Here is a 16967-nt window from a genome sequence, read left to right on the forward strand (position 1 = left end):
CAGTTTAAAAGAGTGTTCTTTCTCCATATTCTATTTACTGTATTTGGAAGCGCTTGCTAGTAAAAGAGAATGTATGTTAGTCAAGAACTCAGAGGGCCCTCTCTGCTGCGTAACTGCAGGTACTTATTTCAAGCCCAGACCGGCTCCTGTGCTCCCCTTTGTTTTCTTGGCTGCAGGCCCCAGAAATCTAGCTCACTTTTCTCTCTATTTGATGCTTAGGAACTCACTGTGGAATAGGGCACGGTCTTTCCAGTTCCTCTTTTTATTTTATTTTTTTTTCTGTGCCGGAATACAAGCCCAAAAGCTTTTCCTGTTTTCAGGGCAGATCCTAATGACTGTGGGATGGTACCAATTCCCTAAGCCTCTGCCTGGCACTGGAATGAATCCTACTGAGCTGTTTCTCATTTTGTATTTAAAACAGTTAAATGACTTCCTCACCTAAACTCTTAAATAGGGCAGCTAAGATTTGTACTTAGGAAAGGAATAGTGTGGAAGATTGGAGCTCGTGTAGAATGTATGTGGAAGCTTAAATTAATGAGGTAATTCTTTTTTTTTTATTTATTTATTTTTTTTATTTTTTATTTTTTATTTTTTTGTTGTTGAGACGGAGTCTTGCTCTGTCACCCAGGCTGGAGTGCTGTGGCTGGATCTCAGCTCACTGCAAGCTCCGCCTCCCGGGTTTACGCCATTCTCCTGCCTCAGCCTCCCGAGTAGCTGGGACTACAGGCGCCGGCCACCTCGCCCGGCTAGTTTTTTGTATTTTTTTAGTAGAGACAGGGTTTCACTGTGTTCGCCAGGATGGTCTCGATCTCCTGACCTTGTGATCCGCCAGTCTCGGCCTCCCAAAGTGCTGGGATTACAGGCTTGAGCCACCGCGCCCGGCCAATGAGGTAATTCTTTTGCAGCTTATGTAAACTGGACTGTTTACTTTTAGCCACCATGTATACTTACAGTTGTTGGTGATTGTTTTCTGCAGGACTGTGAAGATCCTAATCCTTTGATTCGAGCCTTGGCAGTCAGAACCATGGGGTGCATCCGGGTAGACAAAATTACAGAGTATCTCTGTGAGCCACTCCGCAAGTGCTTGAAGGATGAGGATCCCTATGTTCGGAAAACAGCAGCAGTCTGCGTGGCAAAACTCCATGATATCAATGCCCAAATGGTGGAAGATCAGGGATTTCTGGATTCTCTACGGGATCTCATAGCAGATTCAAATCCAATGGTAATAAGCTTCTGCTTTTATAAAGAGGGCAGTATTTAAAATGAGTCCCTTGTTAAAGTGTGTTTAATATGAACCTTGTCTCTGGAATACTGGGTTATGGGGTAGCTATGGGAAACATGACTTTGTGTGTCTCACTGATTGTATATTTCAGATCCTAGGTGTTTTTGAGTTGAGAACCAAGTACTAAAATGCAGGGACCTTAAAGCAAATCTTTGTGTTGTACCTATGCTCATATTTGCCCATAAACTTTCATCATTTTCTTTAGGAGGTTTGGTGTTAACTTTATGTATATTTAAGATTATTTTCTTCAGATCAATATTTGTGATATTTTCTGGTGGTGTGGAACTAGAAACTGAATGAAAATGATCTTTGTTACCTAATTATTTGATGCATTTCTCTATAGGGGAATTTCTAGTACAAGATTATTATTATTATTATTATTATTTGAGACAGGGTCTTACTCTGTCACTCAGGCTAGAGTGCAGTGGCGCGATCTCGGCTCACTGCAAGCTCCGCCTCCCGGGTTCATGCCATTCTCCTGCCTCAGCCTCAGGACAAGATTATTTTTAGCCAACTTGATTATGTTCTAAATGTTTAGCAGCCAGAATGTAGCTTAACACCTTAAAGTTTTTGAATCTTTTCTTTTCCTTATTGACATTTTAAACTTTGCTTGTATAATGAAGGAGATCAAGTCCCAAGTGATATGTTTGACTCCAGTAGTAACTAAAGCTCATTTGAATTGGGTACTAATTGAATATATTGGATGAATCGTTAAATATTGTTGCAAAGAAGATGGAGGAAGATAGCCACTTTCTTTAAAGTGCTACCTTTTTGGTCTACTACAGTGTTTACTGAAAGGTGCATAACACTAAGAGTTAATCAGTGGATAGCCTATGAATATTCCCTTTTTAAAATTGCTTATCTATTTATTTTTTTTTTTACAGATAGGATCTTGCTCTGTGGCCAAGCTGGAGTGCAGTGGTGCAGTCATAGCTCACTGTGACTTTGAACTCCTGGGTTCAAGCACTTCTTCCACCTCAGCCTCCTCAGTAGCTAGGACTGCAGGCACATGCCACCACATCCAGCTAATTTTTTTTTTTTTTTTTTTTTTTTGAGACAGAGTCTTGCCCTGTTGCCCAGGCTGGAGTGCAGTGGCATGATCTTTGGGAGGCTGAGGCAGAAGGATCACTTGAAGCCAAGAGTTTGAGACCAGCCTGGGCAACAAAACGAGACCCTGTCTCTACAAAAAAATTTTTTAAAAATTTGTTGGGGCTGGGTGCGGAGGCTCAGGCCTGTAATCCCAGCACTTTGGGAGCCCGAGGCGGGTGGATCACAAGGTCAGGAGATCAAGACCATCCTGACTAACATGGTGAAACCCCATCTCTACTAAAAATACAAAAAATTAGCCGGGCGTGGTGGCGGGCGCTTGTAGTTCCAGCTCCTCCAGAGGTTGAGACAGGAGAATGGCGTGAACTCGGGAGGTGGAGCTTGCAGTGAGCAAGGATCACGCCACTGCACTCCAGCCTGGGTGACAGAGCGAGACTCTGTCTCAAAAAAAAAAAAAAAAGAATTTGTTGGATATGGTGGTGCATGCCTGTAATTCCAGCTACTTGGGAGGCTGAGGTGAGAGAATCCCTTGAGCCCAGGAGTTTAAGGCTGTAGTGAGCTATGATTGCACCACTGCATTATAGCCTGAGTGACAAAGCCTGTCTCAAAAATATTTAAAAAAAAATATTTTCTAAAGTTAGTAGTATCTACTTTACAGAATGTTTAGCTGGCACCTTGTGATTTTGGCATTGCTTTTGATTCACTGTTATTCTGAGCAACTATCGATAATTCTCTACCTGAGGACAGATGAAATGAAAAGTGTTTGTGCTGCAACAATCAACCAGGTGGGCAGAATATCATGTACCCCATGGAAACTTACCAAATATTCAGTGGTGCTAAGAATATGGAATGGCTCAAAGGGAAAATGAATTCTAACTTACAGGCAACTCCAGTTTGAGGCAGCATCTCTAGGCTAATGTAAATTTTGTTTGTTTGTTTGTTTTTGTTTTTTTTGAGACGGAGTCTCGCTCTGTCGCCCAGGCTGGAGTGCAGTGGCCAGATCTCAGCTCACTGCAAGCTCCGCCTCCCAGGTTTACGCCATTCTCCTGCCTCAGCCTCCCGAGTAGCTGGGACTACAGGCGCCTGCCACCTCGCCCGGCTAGTTTTTTGTATTTTTTAGTAGAGACGGGGTTTCACTGTGTTAGCCAGGATGGTCTCGATCTCCTGACCTCGTGATCCGCCCATCTCGGCCTCCCAAAGTGCTGGGATTACAGGCTTGAGCCACCGCGCCCGGCCTGTAAATTTTTTAATGCAGAACCTACACAGTTAGATGGTCAAGGATAAGGCTGAAGGGATGTTTAGCAGTAAAGTCATTTGTGTGTGTGTGTGTGTGTGTGTGTGCATGTGCGCGCACGCATGCATGCTCAAGTAGCACACTTAGAGATGTTTATCCAGATAAACTGAGAGGAATAAAATGATTCTGAAACAAGCTTAGTTTGTCCGATTTATTCAAAGTTTACATTGCAGAGGAGAGAGCTAGTTTTTGTCTAGTTGGTAAGATCAAGTGGCATATGTATGCTATTTACGTATTTGTGTTTTTTTATTATGGGAATCTTCAAACATTCAAAATTAGGACAAATAAATGAACAAATAAAATGAATTCATTTATCATCACTAGATTCACTAGTCATCAATACATGCCAATCTTGTTTTACTTATTTTCTTTCCCCATCCCCTAGCTATATAAAATTTAAGCAGGCAACACATGAGCAAGTCTCTATTTGAATTTAATATATCATAATACTATAGTAAACTGTATAATGTTCTTAATTTTTAACCTGTTTTTACTACAACAAATCAAAACGTGACTTGGGGAGATTTTCATAAATATCTTTGAGACTTTTAGAGAAAGTTCAGAGCTACTTGGTAGATTTTTGAGAAACAGTTTCAGGAATACCTCATGTTTTATTGTCTATTTATAGATTTTCCTAGAGCAGGGTGTCAGCATTAGATAGTGAATTACTGGACCAACTGCTCTCCAAATAGAAACTCTTTGCTGTTTTGTCAGAACTCAGTAGCAGAACTTTTCTGATATTGTTTGACTTAGCCTAGAGAGGTGCCTGGAGTGTGAAATTTAAGAAGACACTCATTCTCAGGTGCCAGCTGTGTACCTCACAAGCCTGAGAACAGAGTGCCTCCTTAAATTTTGTGCCTGGAGTGCCTCACTTGCCTTACTCTTGTCCTGGCCTTGTTGCACATACCCATGTTAAAATCATTTTTTGAGCTCTTCATTCTTGTTTTAGTGAAGAACTGAAAAGCTTGGGCTTAAGAGGTAGCCAGCACACATAGCTACATACCTATTTTTGATTTTGAATTTATACTTCTCATCTCAACTGTATGTCCTACTTATTACCTTAGAGTATTATAACTGTCATTAGAACACTTAAATTTAAGTGCCTTCTATGCCATGCACAATGGTAGATACTTTTACTTTATAATGTTTCACTTAGTTATCACATCTGTCCTGTGAAGCAGAGGTTTTTCCATGTTACAGGTCAAGAAATGTGCACTCAGACTGAAGAACTCTTCCTAAAGTCATGCAGCTAGTAGTGATGTAGCTAGGATCCCCACCTAGTTCTGAGTCCCAAACTCCATTGCTGGTTACTACCTTTTTGGATGAATGTATACCATATAATTTAGGCCAGGTGTGGTGGCTCACGCCTATCATCCCAGCAGTTTGGGAGGCCACAATGGGTGGATCACCTGAGGTCAGCAGTTCACGACCAGCCTGACCAACATAGCAAAACCCCATCTCTACTAAAAATACAAAATTAGCTGGGCCTGGTGGTGCATGCCTGTAATCCCAGCTACTTGGGAGGCTGAGGCAGGAGAATCGCTTGAACCCGGGAGGCGGAGGTTGCAGTGAGCTGAGATCTCACGCCTTTGCACTCCAGCCTGGGTGACAAGAGCAAAACTCCATCTCAAAAAAAATAGAAAAAAGAATTTAAATGTGTATGTACGCCATGCACACACACACACACACACACACACACAGAACTGCTTCATTTTCTCAAAATGTTTACATTTTTGAATACATAAAGACTGAATTATCTGAACACTGCTTCATCATAGAAATCTCAAAAAAGAAAAAAACAAAAACGAAAGATACAAAAAAAGAAATCTCAATCCTCTTATTCCAGTGATGGATATGAGTCCTTATTTTACTGCTCTCGAGGAGTGATTTTGTTCCACTTTTTCAGAGGCTGCTCCACATGGTGGCAGCACTGCACCAGCACATATTAGATTCTCTTAGAAAAGAATGAATGCTTCCAAGGGGTTGTGCCTTAGTAGTTTTCTTGTAGCTCACTTCAGAAGAGCATCCTAGATTTGAAAGCACTAGAACATCTGCAGAAATGACTTTGAAATCTTCTAATATGAGAGATAAATATTGATTGAGAGCTGAAAATTCTTGGTGTTATGTTGACCTCAAATCTGGTTCCTAGTGACACTGTGCCTTGCTGCAGGTAACAAAGCTTTACTATAGTTTTGTTTCCTGTCTTTTGAGGAGAATCACATACATCTTACTTTCCTACAGTTGTTTTACCATTTATAGTTTAGTTGAAGCTAACTTTTGATGAAATACTAGTTAAGAGAGAAAAGATGAATTTAGAAGTAAAAAAATCTCACTCTATTAAGTCCTAGCTTTATGTTCATGTTGTTTAACTTACCCAAGTCTGTTTCCTTTTCTGGAAGATGAAGGTTACTATCTTAGAGAGTTGTTCGGATTATTAATTGAGCTTTTGCGTGAAAAGCGCCTTATAAAGTGCTTGGCTTATGGGAGCTCATAAGTGGTGGCTGCTACTGTAATTATGAAGTAGATATTAGGCAGAGGTTAACATTGTTGCTACAATATTAATTTAAAAGGTTCTGATTCCTTTAATATTTGTACAGACTATCTGTTCCAAGGGAATTAGAGTTAAACTTGTCGTCAGACGTGGACTTTATTAGTTCATTATTTTGAAGGTAAACTTCCATCCAGAATAAGGAAACATTTTAGAGCTATAGGGAAATAGCTTTCGTGATTTTTTTACAAATGTCATCAGTATATATTTGCAAAAAAATGTATATCTTTTTGGCATGTGACTTGTTTTAGTGAGATATGCACTTTTGAATGATAGTATTCTCTAGCTTTTTGCCCAAACATTAGGATTTTCCTTCCTTACTGTGGTTTTCTTTTTTGCTCTCAGAGACATTTAGGGGTATTCCAACTTCAGTTAACTTACATATGTTAGAATTTGCAACTCCAGAGATGCTCTTGACAGCCCCACCACATGTGCTTTGCTTTTTGTTTTTATTTATTTTAAAAATTTGTATTTTATTTTTTGAGAGACACGGTCTTGCTCTGTCGCCCAGGCTAGTGTGCAATGGCTTGATCATAGCTCAATGCAGCCTCAGACTCCTGGGCTCAAGCAATCTGCCCGAGCAACTGGAACTACAGGCATATGCTACCATGCCCAGCTAATTTATTTTATTTTTTGTAGAGATGGGTCTTGGTTTGTTGCCCAGGTTGGTCTCAATTTCCTAGCTTAAAGCAGTCCTCCTGCCTCAGGCTCTCAAAGTACTGGGATTATAGGTGTGAGCCACCATGCCTGGTCTGCTTTTTGTTTTTTTGAGTTCAGTCCTCCTAAGTCCCTTTGGCTTACTGCCTAGCCCCTTTGATCTTCATCTTCCAGACCTTCTATCACTTTCAGAGCTGCCCATGAGGATACCTACGCTTCCTTGTTCTGTCCTCTCTGCAAAAGTACAAACTGCTGAATTAGTAAAAAAAAAAAAAAAAAAAAAAAATCTCATTTGTTAAGTGTTCTTCTGCACAAGCAGCATGCTCTCAGAATAGCCTCAATTCAGGCCAAGTATAATCTTTAGCAAAAGTTGTAGTTAAACTTCCAGCTTCTTTTAATTTGAACTTTTGCTTGAAAACCATTTTATGAAAAATGACATTTTTCTTCTCAGAAAGCGGTATGTATTTTGACTATGTGCTAGCCAGCACGTAGACACAGCATGGGATTATGATAGTGGTTCTCAACCAAGAGTGATTCTACTCTCCAGGGAACATTTGGCGATGTCTGGTAACACTTTTTTGGTTGTCAAACCTGATGGGAGGAGTGCTACTGGCATATATTGGGTAGAGTCCAGGGATGTTTTCAACATCCTTCAGTGTACAATTCAGTCCCCCCACAACAAAGAATTATCCAGCAGTAAATGTCAGTAATGCCAAGGTTGTGAAACCTTGGATTATGGAAATAGCATTGAGGCTTTAGAGCCAGAATGGCTGCTGTTTGAGTCCTGGCTTGGCTGCTTACTAGAAATGTGGCTTTGAACAAGTTATTTAAAATGAGCTTCAGTTGTCTTATATGTAAAACTGAGGTAATAATGCCTATTTTAGCGAATTATTTTGAAGATGAAAGAATAATGTATTTAAAATTTTAAACCTTCCCTGATATATGGTAAGTGCTTAATAAACTGCAGCTCTTCTTGAGGAATTGGCCTAACATTATGCACCTTCCGGTTGTTATAATCTTCATTTAGGCATTAGGGAGTTTACCTGTATGGTGATTCGTTGTCAACCTAAGATGATATTGAAAAATGCCATCTGTCTAGATCTCTTTCTAAGCTCAAGGAAGATTTTTGTTAGAATATATTTGGTATTCATGTAGGCTATATTAAACTGTCTATTAAAGATAGGCCCAGAATGCATAGAAAAACTTAATGACTTCACTGAATTTAGTACTTAAATTATAGGATTGCTGTTATCCTTAAATATATATTAATAAGTAACAGTTATAAAATTAAAATATTATACATAAATGAAATTAAAAATGTATAGTATTTTTCATATCAAATGTCCATGAAGGAGTTAGAGCTGGTAGAATTTTAGGCACGTATGAGAATGTCAGTATGTGGTGAGCACTTGTTAAGAGTAACATTGAAGGTAATATATTCAGTCTATATCTGAGTTCCCAAATGACTCACATTGTATTTCATATTAAAAAAGGAACTGCCGTTAATTTCTGCAGGATTGAATTTTGGGTAAGTGGAATCATTGGGGGCTGCTTTGATATGAAGCCAACTTCCCAGCTCTTGAATTTCCCACCAGTTGGTCTGAGTGTATTTCTGTCTCTACTTATAGAGAAAGCAAACACTTTTTGTTTTCCTTTTATACTGTGCTTTGTGGAAATCATTTTCTGTATATTTTCACTTTTAAAATATAATTTCATTGTTTTATATTATTACGAACTTAGGTTTTAAAAAATACCTCATTTTTTAGAGGAACAATTTTTAAATTTATAGAAAAGTTACAAAGACAGTACAGAAAGTTTTCATATACCCTTCAGTCAATTTTAACTAATGCTAACATCTTACTTAACCATGGTACGTTTGCCAAAACTGGGAAATTAGCATTGGGATGTTACTATTAACCAAAGTAGAATTTCACCAATTTCAACACTAATGCCCTTTTGCTATTCCAGGATTCAGTCCGGAATACCAAATTGCATTAAGTCACTTCCTTTTATAATGTATCAATCTACTCTGTTTGAAGGTAGCTCAAAAACAGAAAAGTGCTTTAGAACCATGAAATGGCATTTTTCATCCAGTCACCATAGCATAGTGGTTGAAACTCAGACTCTAGAACCAAATAGACTTGGGTTTGTATCCTGGTTCTGCTATTTCTTAACCATGTGGTGTCTCTAAATTTTAGTATCCTCATCTACAAAGTGGGGATTACAAATAGTGCTACTATCATAGGATTGTTGTGAACATTAAAGGACAGAGGGCTTGCAAAGCACTTAATACTGGTCCTCATATGGAGTAAGCCCCTAATAATAACAAACACTTTTTTTTTTTTTTTAATTTAGAGACAGTCTCACTCTGTCGTACAGGCTAGAGTGCAGTGGCACAATCTCGGCTCACTGCAACCTCCATCTCCTGGGCTCAGGTAATTCTTCCACTTTAGCCTCCTGAGTAGCTGGGAGCACAGGCACATGCCATCGTGCCTGGCTAAGTTTTGTATTTTTAGTAGAGACAGGGTTTCACCATATTAGCCAGGCTGGTCTGGAATTCCTGACCTCAAGTGATCCACCTGCCTCAGCTTCCCAAAGTGCTGGGATTACAGGTGTGAGCCACCATGGCCAGCAGAAACGTATATTCTATATTGTACAGTGATTGTAGTGCCAGATATTAATAATTCTAAAAGGGTTAGTATTTCAGTGGCAAAATTTACTTTTTAATTTTATAAGATTAAAGTTTTAAGATTAAGATTAAAACTTTTAGGATGAAGAATTTTAAAGATTAAATTTTTTAAAGCTCTGAGGGCAATTTACCTACAAATGAAGCTAAATCTACTAATAGCATTACTTACTACTTTTACAGGGTAATTATTCAAGGGTGTACGTTTAAAGTAGTTCTCAACAGCAACTTCCTGAAAACTGGATCTGTTGTGTGTTGTTTTGGTAGTTTACCAGTAGATCAAGGCTCATTTGTCACTTTCCTTTAACATGACCTCAAGGCTGTAATTTGGCTGGAGAATACTTTACTCTCAGAAATGGGGAGATCATAAGTGGTGTGATAATAAGTGTTTTATTTTGTTCAAGTTGCAGCTTGCTTTAATAAATTTTAGAGGCCATGGTCCAAATAACTGTGATGGTTAGGGGCATGCCTTTTGTTTGTGTATCGATATTTATTTGTAGTGTTTTGGCTTTGAGAGTACTTGAATTTTGCTAAATCATATCTTAAACCACTTAAGTAATGAACTTTATTTTTTGTAAACCTTGTTACCATGTAATCAAACTTTCTTTTCATAATGAGATGTGTTGACTCACTAGGTAGTTTACCTCTCATTCTAAGGAAGAAGATGGGGAAAAAAATGGAATATTCTAGATTGTAATGTAGCAGGCATATTGGCATTTTAGACAGTGTTTTGGATTAAAGTATAAGCTCTAAGTTGTACTTGTTTGACTGGTACTGCAGTCATTGTCTCCTTGCGGAGATAATAATGACGGAAACTCTCAGAACAAATATGTTGTCCTGTGGCTCACATGGCATTTGAGGTCATTCTATAAAGGAGATAGCAATATTTGAAACCATTGCTAATTTAGAAGAGAACAAAAATATGTAAACCACCTGTGTATTTCCTCATAATAATTTTGGTCAGTTATTCTGCTTTCACTTTATTCAAGTCTTCAGGGATACCAGCCAAAATAATTGTAAATTGAGCAGAAAAACTGAAGCATAAATCTGTTCATAGTGTGTGACCTTGAAGGTCATTGCTGGAAGTCAAAGTCCTGTAAATAGTAATTTACTTAACAGGAAGAAGTCACTGAACTGGAAAGTGGTAAGTTTCTTAGGTTCCAAGGCCACAAAAATGAGTGAAATTAGAGTGCAGGGTGAAAATCATTTAAAGGGACAGGGAAATGGGTGAGAGATTCCTCATAAGTGAGCTTATGTATGTGATATTCCACTCCCAGTTTAAATCTAGATTTCCTTTGAGAGTCTTTTTTTTTTACAGGGTCATTTTTATTCTAACCATACCTACTGTACCAGCTTACTCCTTCTTTAACAAAATGAGGTCAAATTTATTATCCTCAACTGCTGCATATAAGACAGGTATAGATCATAAATCATATTTTATAGCTAGGTAGTAAATCTTTGCCTCTTTAAGTACTGTCAGGATATGATTATCTCTGAAATATATAAAGTAGGATACATTTTTCTCCTTGTATATAAATCTACATGTCACCTTTGCTGGAAATAATGCTTGGATTATATTATCCTCCCCTACTCTGAATCTTTCCCTTCCCTTGGTTGAAGTTCACAAGTCTTGGAAGCTCTATAAATGCTGGAGACTAAGTATTAGTACTCAGACACTGGAATCAGATGCAGACCTTGAGTTCAGATTCAAGCAGGAATCCCTTTCTGGCTGTGTTGACCCTAAGCAAGTCACGGAACTTCTCTAAGCCAGTTTTGTTATCTGTAATAGGTGGCTTTTAGTAGCAGCTACTTCAGAGTTGTTATGAGGATTAATAGCACAAAGTAAATGTTCAATACATTTTAGCTATTCCAGTTTTTTATCTCTGTAAAACTCATTCTGTTAGTGTAATGTAAGTAAAAATACAAATTGCTTATCTTTAAAAATTCAGGCTGAGTATGGTGGTTCACACCTGTAGTATTAGCACTTTGGGAGGCCAAAGTAGGAAGATTGCCTGAGGCCAGGGGTTTGAGAGCAGCCTGGGCAACGTAGCGAGACCCTGTTTCTATTAAAAAAAAAAAAAAAAATCAGCAGACTCCACAGGTCCATAAGGAAATAATCATATTGAAGAGAGGTCTGTAATTAAGGCAGAGAAAGATTTGTCTAGGATTGAGTATGATTTTACACATCTACATATGTTGCTTTTATATATATGTTTGTGTTTAATATCTGTGTCTGTAAAGTATACATAATTGGGTTAGCTCTTTGAGGAGATATGAGGGGTGGGGAATGTTTAGTTGCAGTCTCTCCAAGAATAGAATTTACCATAATTGGGAGGCAAGATGAATAAAGGATTTTTTTTAGTTTTTTATTTTTATTGTTATTTTTATTTTTTTTGGAGACATAGTCTCATTCTGTCATCCAGGCTGGAGTGCAATGGTGTGATCTTGGCTCACTGCATCCTCTGCCTCCCATGTTCAAGTGATTCTCGTGCCTCAGCGTCCCGAGTAGCTGGGATTACAGGTATGCACCACCATGCCTGGCTAATTTTTGGTATTTTAATTAGAGACAGGGTTTCCCCATGTTGGCCAGGCTGATACCAGCTTCTGGCCTCAAGTGATCCACCTGTTTCAGCCTCCCAAAGTGCTGGGATTACAGGTGTGAACCACCATGCCTGGCCAAGGATTTATTTTTTTTAATGCTGCAGATGTGTCCCTTTGTAATCTAGATGCCAACTTTTTATAAATCAACTTGTGCTGAGGCAGCTCTCTTAAGAGACCCTATTTGTAGGCCAGGTACCGTATGGTGGCTCACACCTGTAATCTCAGCACTTTGGGAGGCCAAGGTGGGAGGACTGCATGAGGCCAGGAATTTGAGACCAGCCTGGACAACATAGGGAGACCCCTGTCTCTACCAAAAAAAAAAAAAAATTAGGCAGGCATGGTGGCATGCACTGTAGTCCCATCTGCTAGTTCAAGATTACAGTGAACTATATGATTATGCCACCACACTCTAGCCTGGGTGACAGGCAAGACCCTGTCTCTTAAAACCAACTAACCAAACAAACCCCAAGGAAATTCTATTTAAAAATTAATTTTTAAAGCAAAACTTTTTCTAGAAACTCCCTTTTTTGGCTGGGTATGGTGGCTCACATCTGTAATCCCAGCATTTTAGGAGGCCAAACTGGGAGGATTACTTGAGACCAGGAGTTCAAGACCAGCCTGGGCAATATAGCCAGACCCCATCTCTAAAAAAGTAATTAAGAAACTTGACTGGGTGTGGTGGTGCAAGCCTGTAGTCCTAGCTACTCAGGAGTCTGAGGTGGAAGGATCACTTGAGTCCAGGAGTTTGAGATTACAGTGAGCTGTGATCAGTGCCACTGCATTCCAGCCTGGGCAACAGAGTGAAGACCCTGTCTCTTTAAAAAAATACAATTTTTTTTCTTGGAAACTCTAATTTTTCTGAAATGGTAGTTAAAAGACCATCATTCTCTTTGTGTCAGTATTTCCTAAGAGAAATGCCAATTTTCTGTCAGGAGAAGTGTTACCCATAGTTGTGTTAACAGTTCTAAATCAAAGTAATAGTTCAAATGAAAGAAGCACACCTGTATCTTAGTATACAGGCGAGTCAAGGCAGTTATTGTAAGAGTTGCATTTGTACTTTGTGATATTATTGTCTAGAGAAGACTGGAGGAAGAGGAAGTAAATCTTAAGTTTCAGTCTATTATTTTTAAAGTTTATTTAAAAAACTAAACAATATAGTACAGAATTCCAAAGAAACAGTATAAACATTGACAAGTGAGTTGTCCTGTACACTCTAGCCACGCAGTTGCTGTCTCAAAGTCAGTCTTTTTCTTTAGCTACTTTAGATTCAGTGTGACTGGTTTATTTTAAGTTTTCATTGAAGAGTGAGAGAAACTTGGCTTACGGACCAGGAAAACTGAGAGCGCTGCCTGGTGAGCCTGCCTCAGTATGTTGCTGAAAATGTAGCAGTCTGACTGTGGAGATTAGGAAATGAAAGTGTAGAGATAGGATGGAAGGAACTTAAAGAAATTTTAGAGAAACATTAGAGTCTCAGTATAGAGGGATAGGATAGCATCTCCTCTGGACGGTCACTATTTGGCAGTGATCTCTTTTTCTTTCCAGGCTTTGCTAAACAATCCTCTAATCTGATCTTTCTGGATCCTTAATTTAGACAGACTTTTCACCATTTCGTTTCTTGTTTTAATGTGATGATAAGTGGCAATTGCCTATTTAAACATCAGACCATACACTTCATTAGGTGCATTATACACTTGGTTTAATTTCTAGTTGCCTATAATAACAGAGGATTTCCAATTGCTCATTCTGTTTAGTATCCTTCTGTTCTTTTTCTCCCCATTGCAGTTTTTAATTCTCCCCATTCTCTTGTTTTCTTTGTCTGTGTTTCCTATTACTAGACCTTATATTTAATCTTTTTGTTTTTTTTTTAAATGAGAAGAGTTTCACTGACATAAGTGGTCATTTATTTCAGACAACTGGTAACCAAGACTGGGCGTGTGTTGGCATCTATAGATCGAAACAGGCATCTGGCCTTCTGATATGATACTTTGATCCTTTAGACTATAATAAGGTCGACTAAGTACATTGTGCAAGGGAAATAAAATATCTTCCCTGCACGTGAAGCACATAGAAGGGATTATTATTTCTCTCTTTATGGCTTTTCTCATGCTTGATAATAGAGTTAGCAAACAAAAATTAAGTCAGGAAAGAGCTTCACACATGTTACCATCCAGTAGGCAGGCTAGATGAGTTTTCCTGATTTGTCTTAACAAGAATAAAATAGTATATCTGTAACCATATTTACCAAGTGAGTCTTTGATTTTTCATCTTAGCATCTTTGTTCTGATCACCAAAGTATAGCTTGAGATGATTGCACTTGTGGCATCGTTATCCTTTACATAATAATGGATATTATTGTAAGTATATTTGTTAAATAAATCACATTCTCTAGACATTTATCTTCCAGATAAAATCATATGCTGGGATAATCTGAAGATTACACAGATAATGTGAATACTAAAATCAATCGCTAGATTGTAGTCATTATGTTTCTTCCCTTGCTAACAAAATGATAATCATACAATTCTTCATTTCTCAAGGTTTTATTAAGGGACTTCAGGAAGAACTAACTGGTTTTACATTTTTGAGAATCTTTCCAATATATATAATTGCTGAAGCTGTCTCCTATCATGTCTCATTCATACTTGGAGAATATTTATTTATTTATTTTATTTTTGAGATGGAGTCTCGCTCTGTCGCCCTAGCTGGAGTGCAGTGGCGTGATCTTCACTCACTGCAACCTTCACCTCCCAGGTTCAAGCAATTCTCCTGCCTCAGCCTCCTGAGTAGCTGGAATTACAGGCACACACCACCATGCCCGGCTAATTTTTTGTATTTTTAGTAGAGACAAGGTTTCACCATGTTGGCCAGGCTGGTCTCGAACTCCTAACCTAAGTGATCCACCCACCTCAGCCTTCCAAAGTGTTGGGATTACAGGCGTGAGCCACCACGCCCAGCCAACTTATACTTGGAGAGTATTTATATTCAGCCTCACTTTGCTAATCTTTAGTCAGCAACTGGGAGCCTCACTGCAAAACATGGTCTTAAGTTTACTTGTATAGGGCCACAATATATAGTATTTTGTATGTATGCATGGTTTTTTTTTTTTTAGTATGTTTGCAACTTTTAAATGATTTTAGATGTTCTTCCGTTGTAGATTTCTTAGAATTAATTTGTAATTTTGATAAAGTGTTGACTTTTCTTCCTGCAGCTAAATGGATTCCCAGATCTGTGAGTCAGGATACAAGTGTACTTTCTAGTGTAAGGTAGCAATTTTTCAGCTGGACACGGTGGCTCACGCCTGTAATCCCATCACTTTGGGAGTCTGAGGCGGGCAGATCACCTAGGGTCAGGGGTTCAAGACCAGCCTGGCCAACATGGCAAAACCCCATTTCTACTAAAAATACAATAATTAGCTGGGCATGGTGGCGTGCACCTGTTGTCCCAGCTACTTGGGAGGCTGAGGTGGGAAAATCCCTTAAACCCAGTAGACGGAGGTTACAGTGAGCCGAGATACACCATCACACTTCAACCTGAGCAACAGAGCAAGACTGTCTCAAAAAAAAAAAAAAAAAACAGGGTAGCAATTTTTCATTTACCCTACCCAGAAAGAAGGATACATTTGAAATACTGTATTTCATTGAATCTTTAATGCCACTGATTATAAGATGTATTATTATTTTCTGTATTACTAAGAAAGAAAAATGCTTCCTATTGAACTGACAGGCCATTGCTTATAAAATGCAACCCAGTTTCAAAGATGTTAATGTGAAAAACTGTAGCTTACACTTGATGAATTATGGTAATATAACCAACCACCTTAAATTTACATAAGACTTTGTAGAAAGCACTTATACATATGTCATCTGGTTTTATCCTCAAACAAATTAATCTGTGAGGTAGACTAAATTATCTCATTTTCAGATGGAAAAACTGAGTTTCACAGAGATTACATATTCTCTCAGCATTGTATACTAGTGAACTAGGGTCTCAGGCCCACATATTCTTACTCTAAGACTTGTGGCATGATTGATGGTGTCACCTCCCCCAAACCCATACAGCTACACAACTATACAATTATTTGGCCTAAATTTTTCTCTCTGTTGCCTAATGTACGTATTTCATATTTAGACTTCGCCCTTTTTCATATGCTGTTCACATGTCTTGATTTTGAAAGTTTTGAGTGCCGTTAACATGGTTAATGTATGTTTTACTATTAAATAATGTGTGACTCTGCTAATATATGAATTGTTTTAATTCAGGGTTGCCTTACCACTATATATAATATCATTGGTGGTTTAATATATGTTTTGAAGTGGTTTATTTATTTCTATCTGACTAGGTAAAATGTTCAGGAATGGTTATGAATTGAGAGCCGTGAAGTGATCCAGAGAAGGCTGATTAAGTGTTTGTCTGTAGCTGTACTGTTCTTGGTGAATCAAGGTCATATCCCCTTCTTTTCCAGGTGGTGGCTAATGCCGTAGCAGCATTATCTGAAATCAGTGAGTCTCACCCAAACAGCAACTTACTTGATCTGAACCCACAGAACATTAATAAGCTGCTGACAGCCCTAAATGAGTGCACTGAATGGGGCCAGATTTTCATCCTGGACTGCCTGTCTAATTACAACCCTAAAGATGATCGGGAGGCTCAGAGGTCAGTCTGTTTTCCTGGCTACTTTCTGATAGTCTTGCCTGATTCTGTAAGTTCTAGAGTCTGCTATTAGAATAAATCAGTTGAGGAAGGTCAGTGGCTTCTAGGGTAGATGTTGCTATCTCCAAGGTATTTTCTCATTGGATTTAGGAATATTTTAGGTGGTGGAATAAACTATGCAAAACTGTTTCTAAGAAATGTA

At 38.5% G+C, this 16967-nt stretch overlaps 1 protein-coding gene across 6 annotated transcripts in view; it reads left to right on the plus strand.

Moving 5' to 3' along the window:
* AP2B1 (adaptor related protein complex 2 subunit beta 1) overlaps positions 1 to 16967 on the plus strand; it is a 137865-nt gene that overhangs the window by 20755 nt on the left and 100143 nt on the right. For all 6 annotated transcript variants that reach the window (XM_021928937.2, XM_021928941.2, XM_021928942.2 and 3 more), the window contains exons 5-6: positions 977 to 1222; positions 16578 to 16768. In XM_021928937.2, coding sequence (XP_021784629.2) covers positions 977 to 1222; positions 16578 to 16768 — 437 coding nt within the window. The remainder of the gene's footprint in view (positions 1 to 976; positions 1223 to 16577; positions 16769 to 16967) is intronic.

This window comes from Papio anubis, chromosome 17 (assembly GCF_008728515.1).
Source record: "Papio anubis isolate 15944 chromosome 17, Panubis1.0, whole genome shotgun sequence".
Classification (NCBI taxonomy): domain Eukaryota; kingdom Metazoa; phylum Chordata; class Mammalia; order Primates; family Cercopithecidae; genus Papio; species Papio anubis.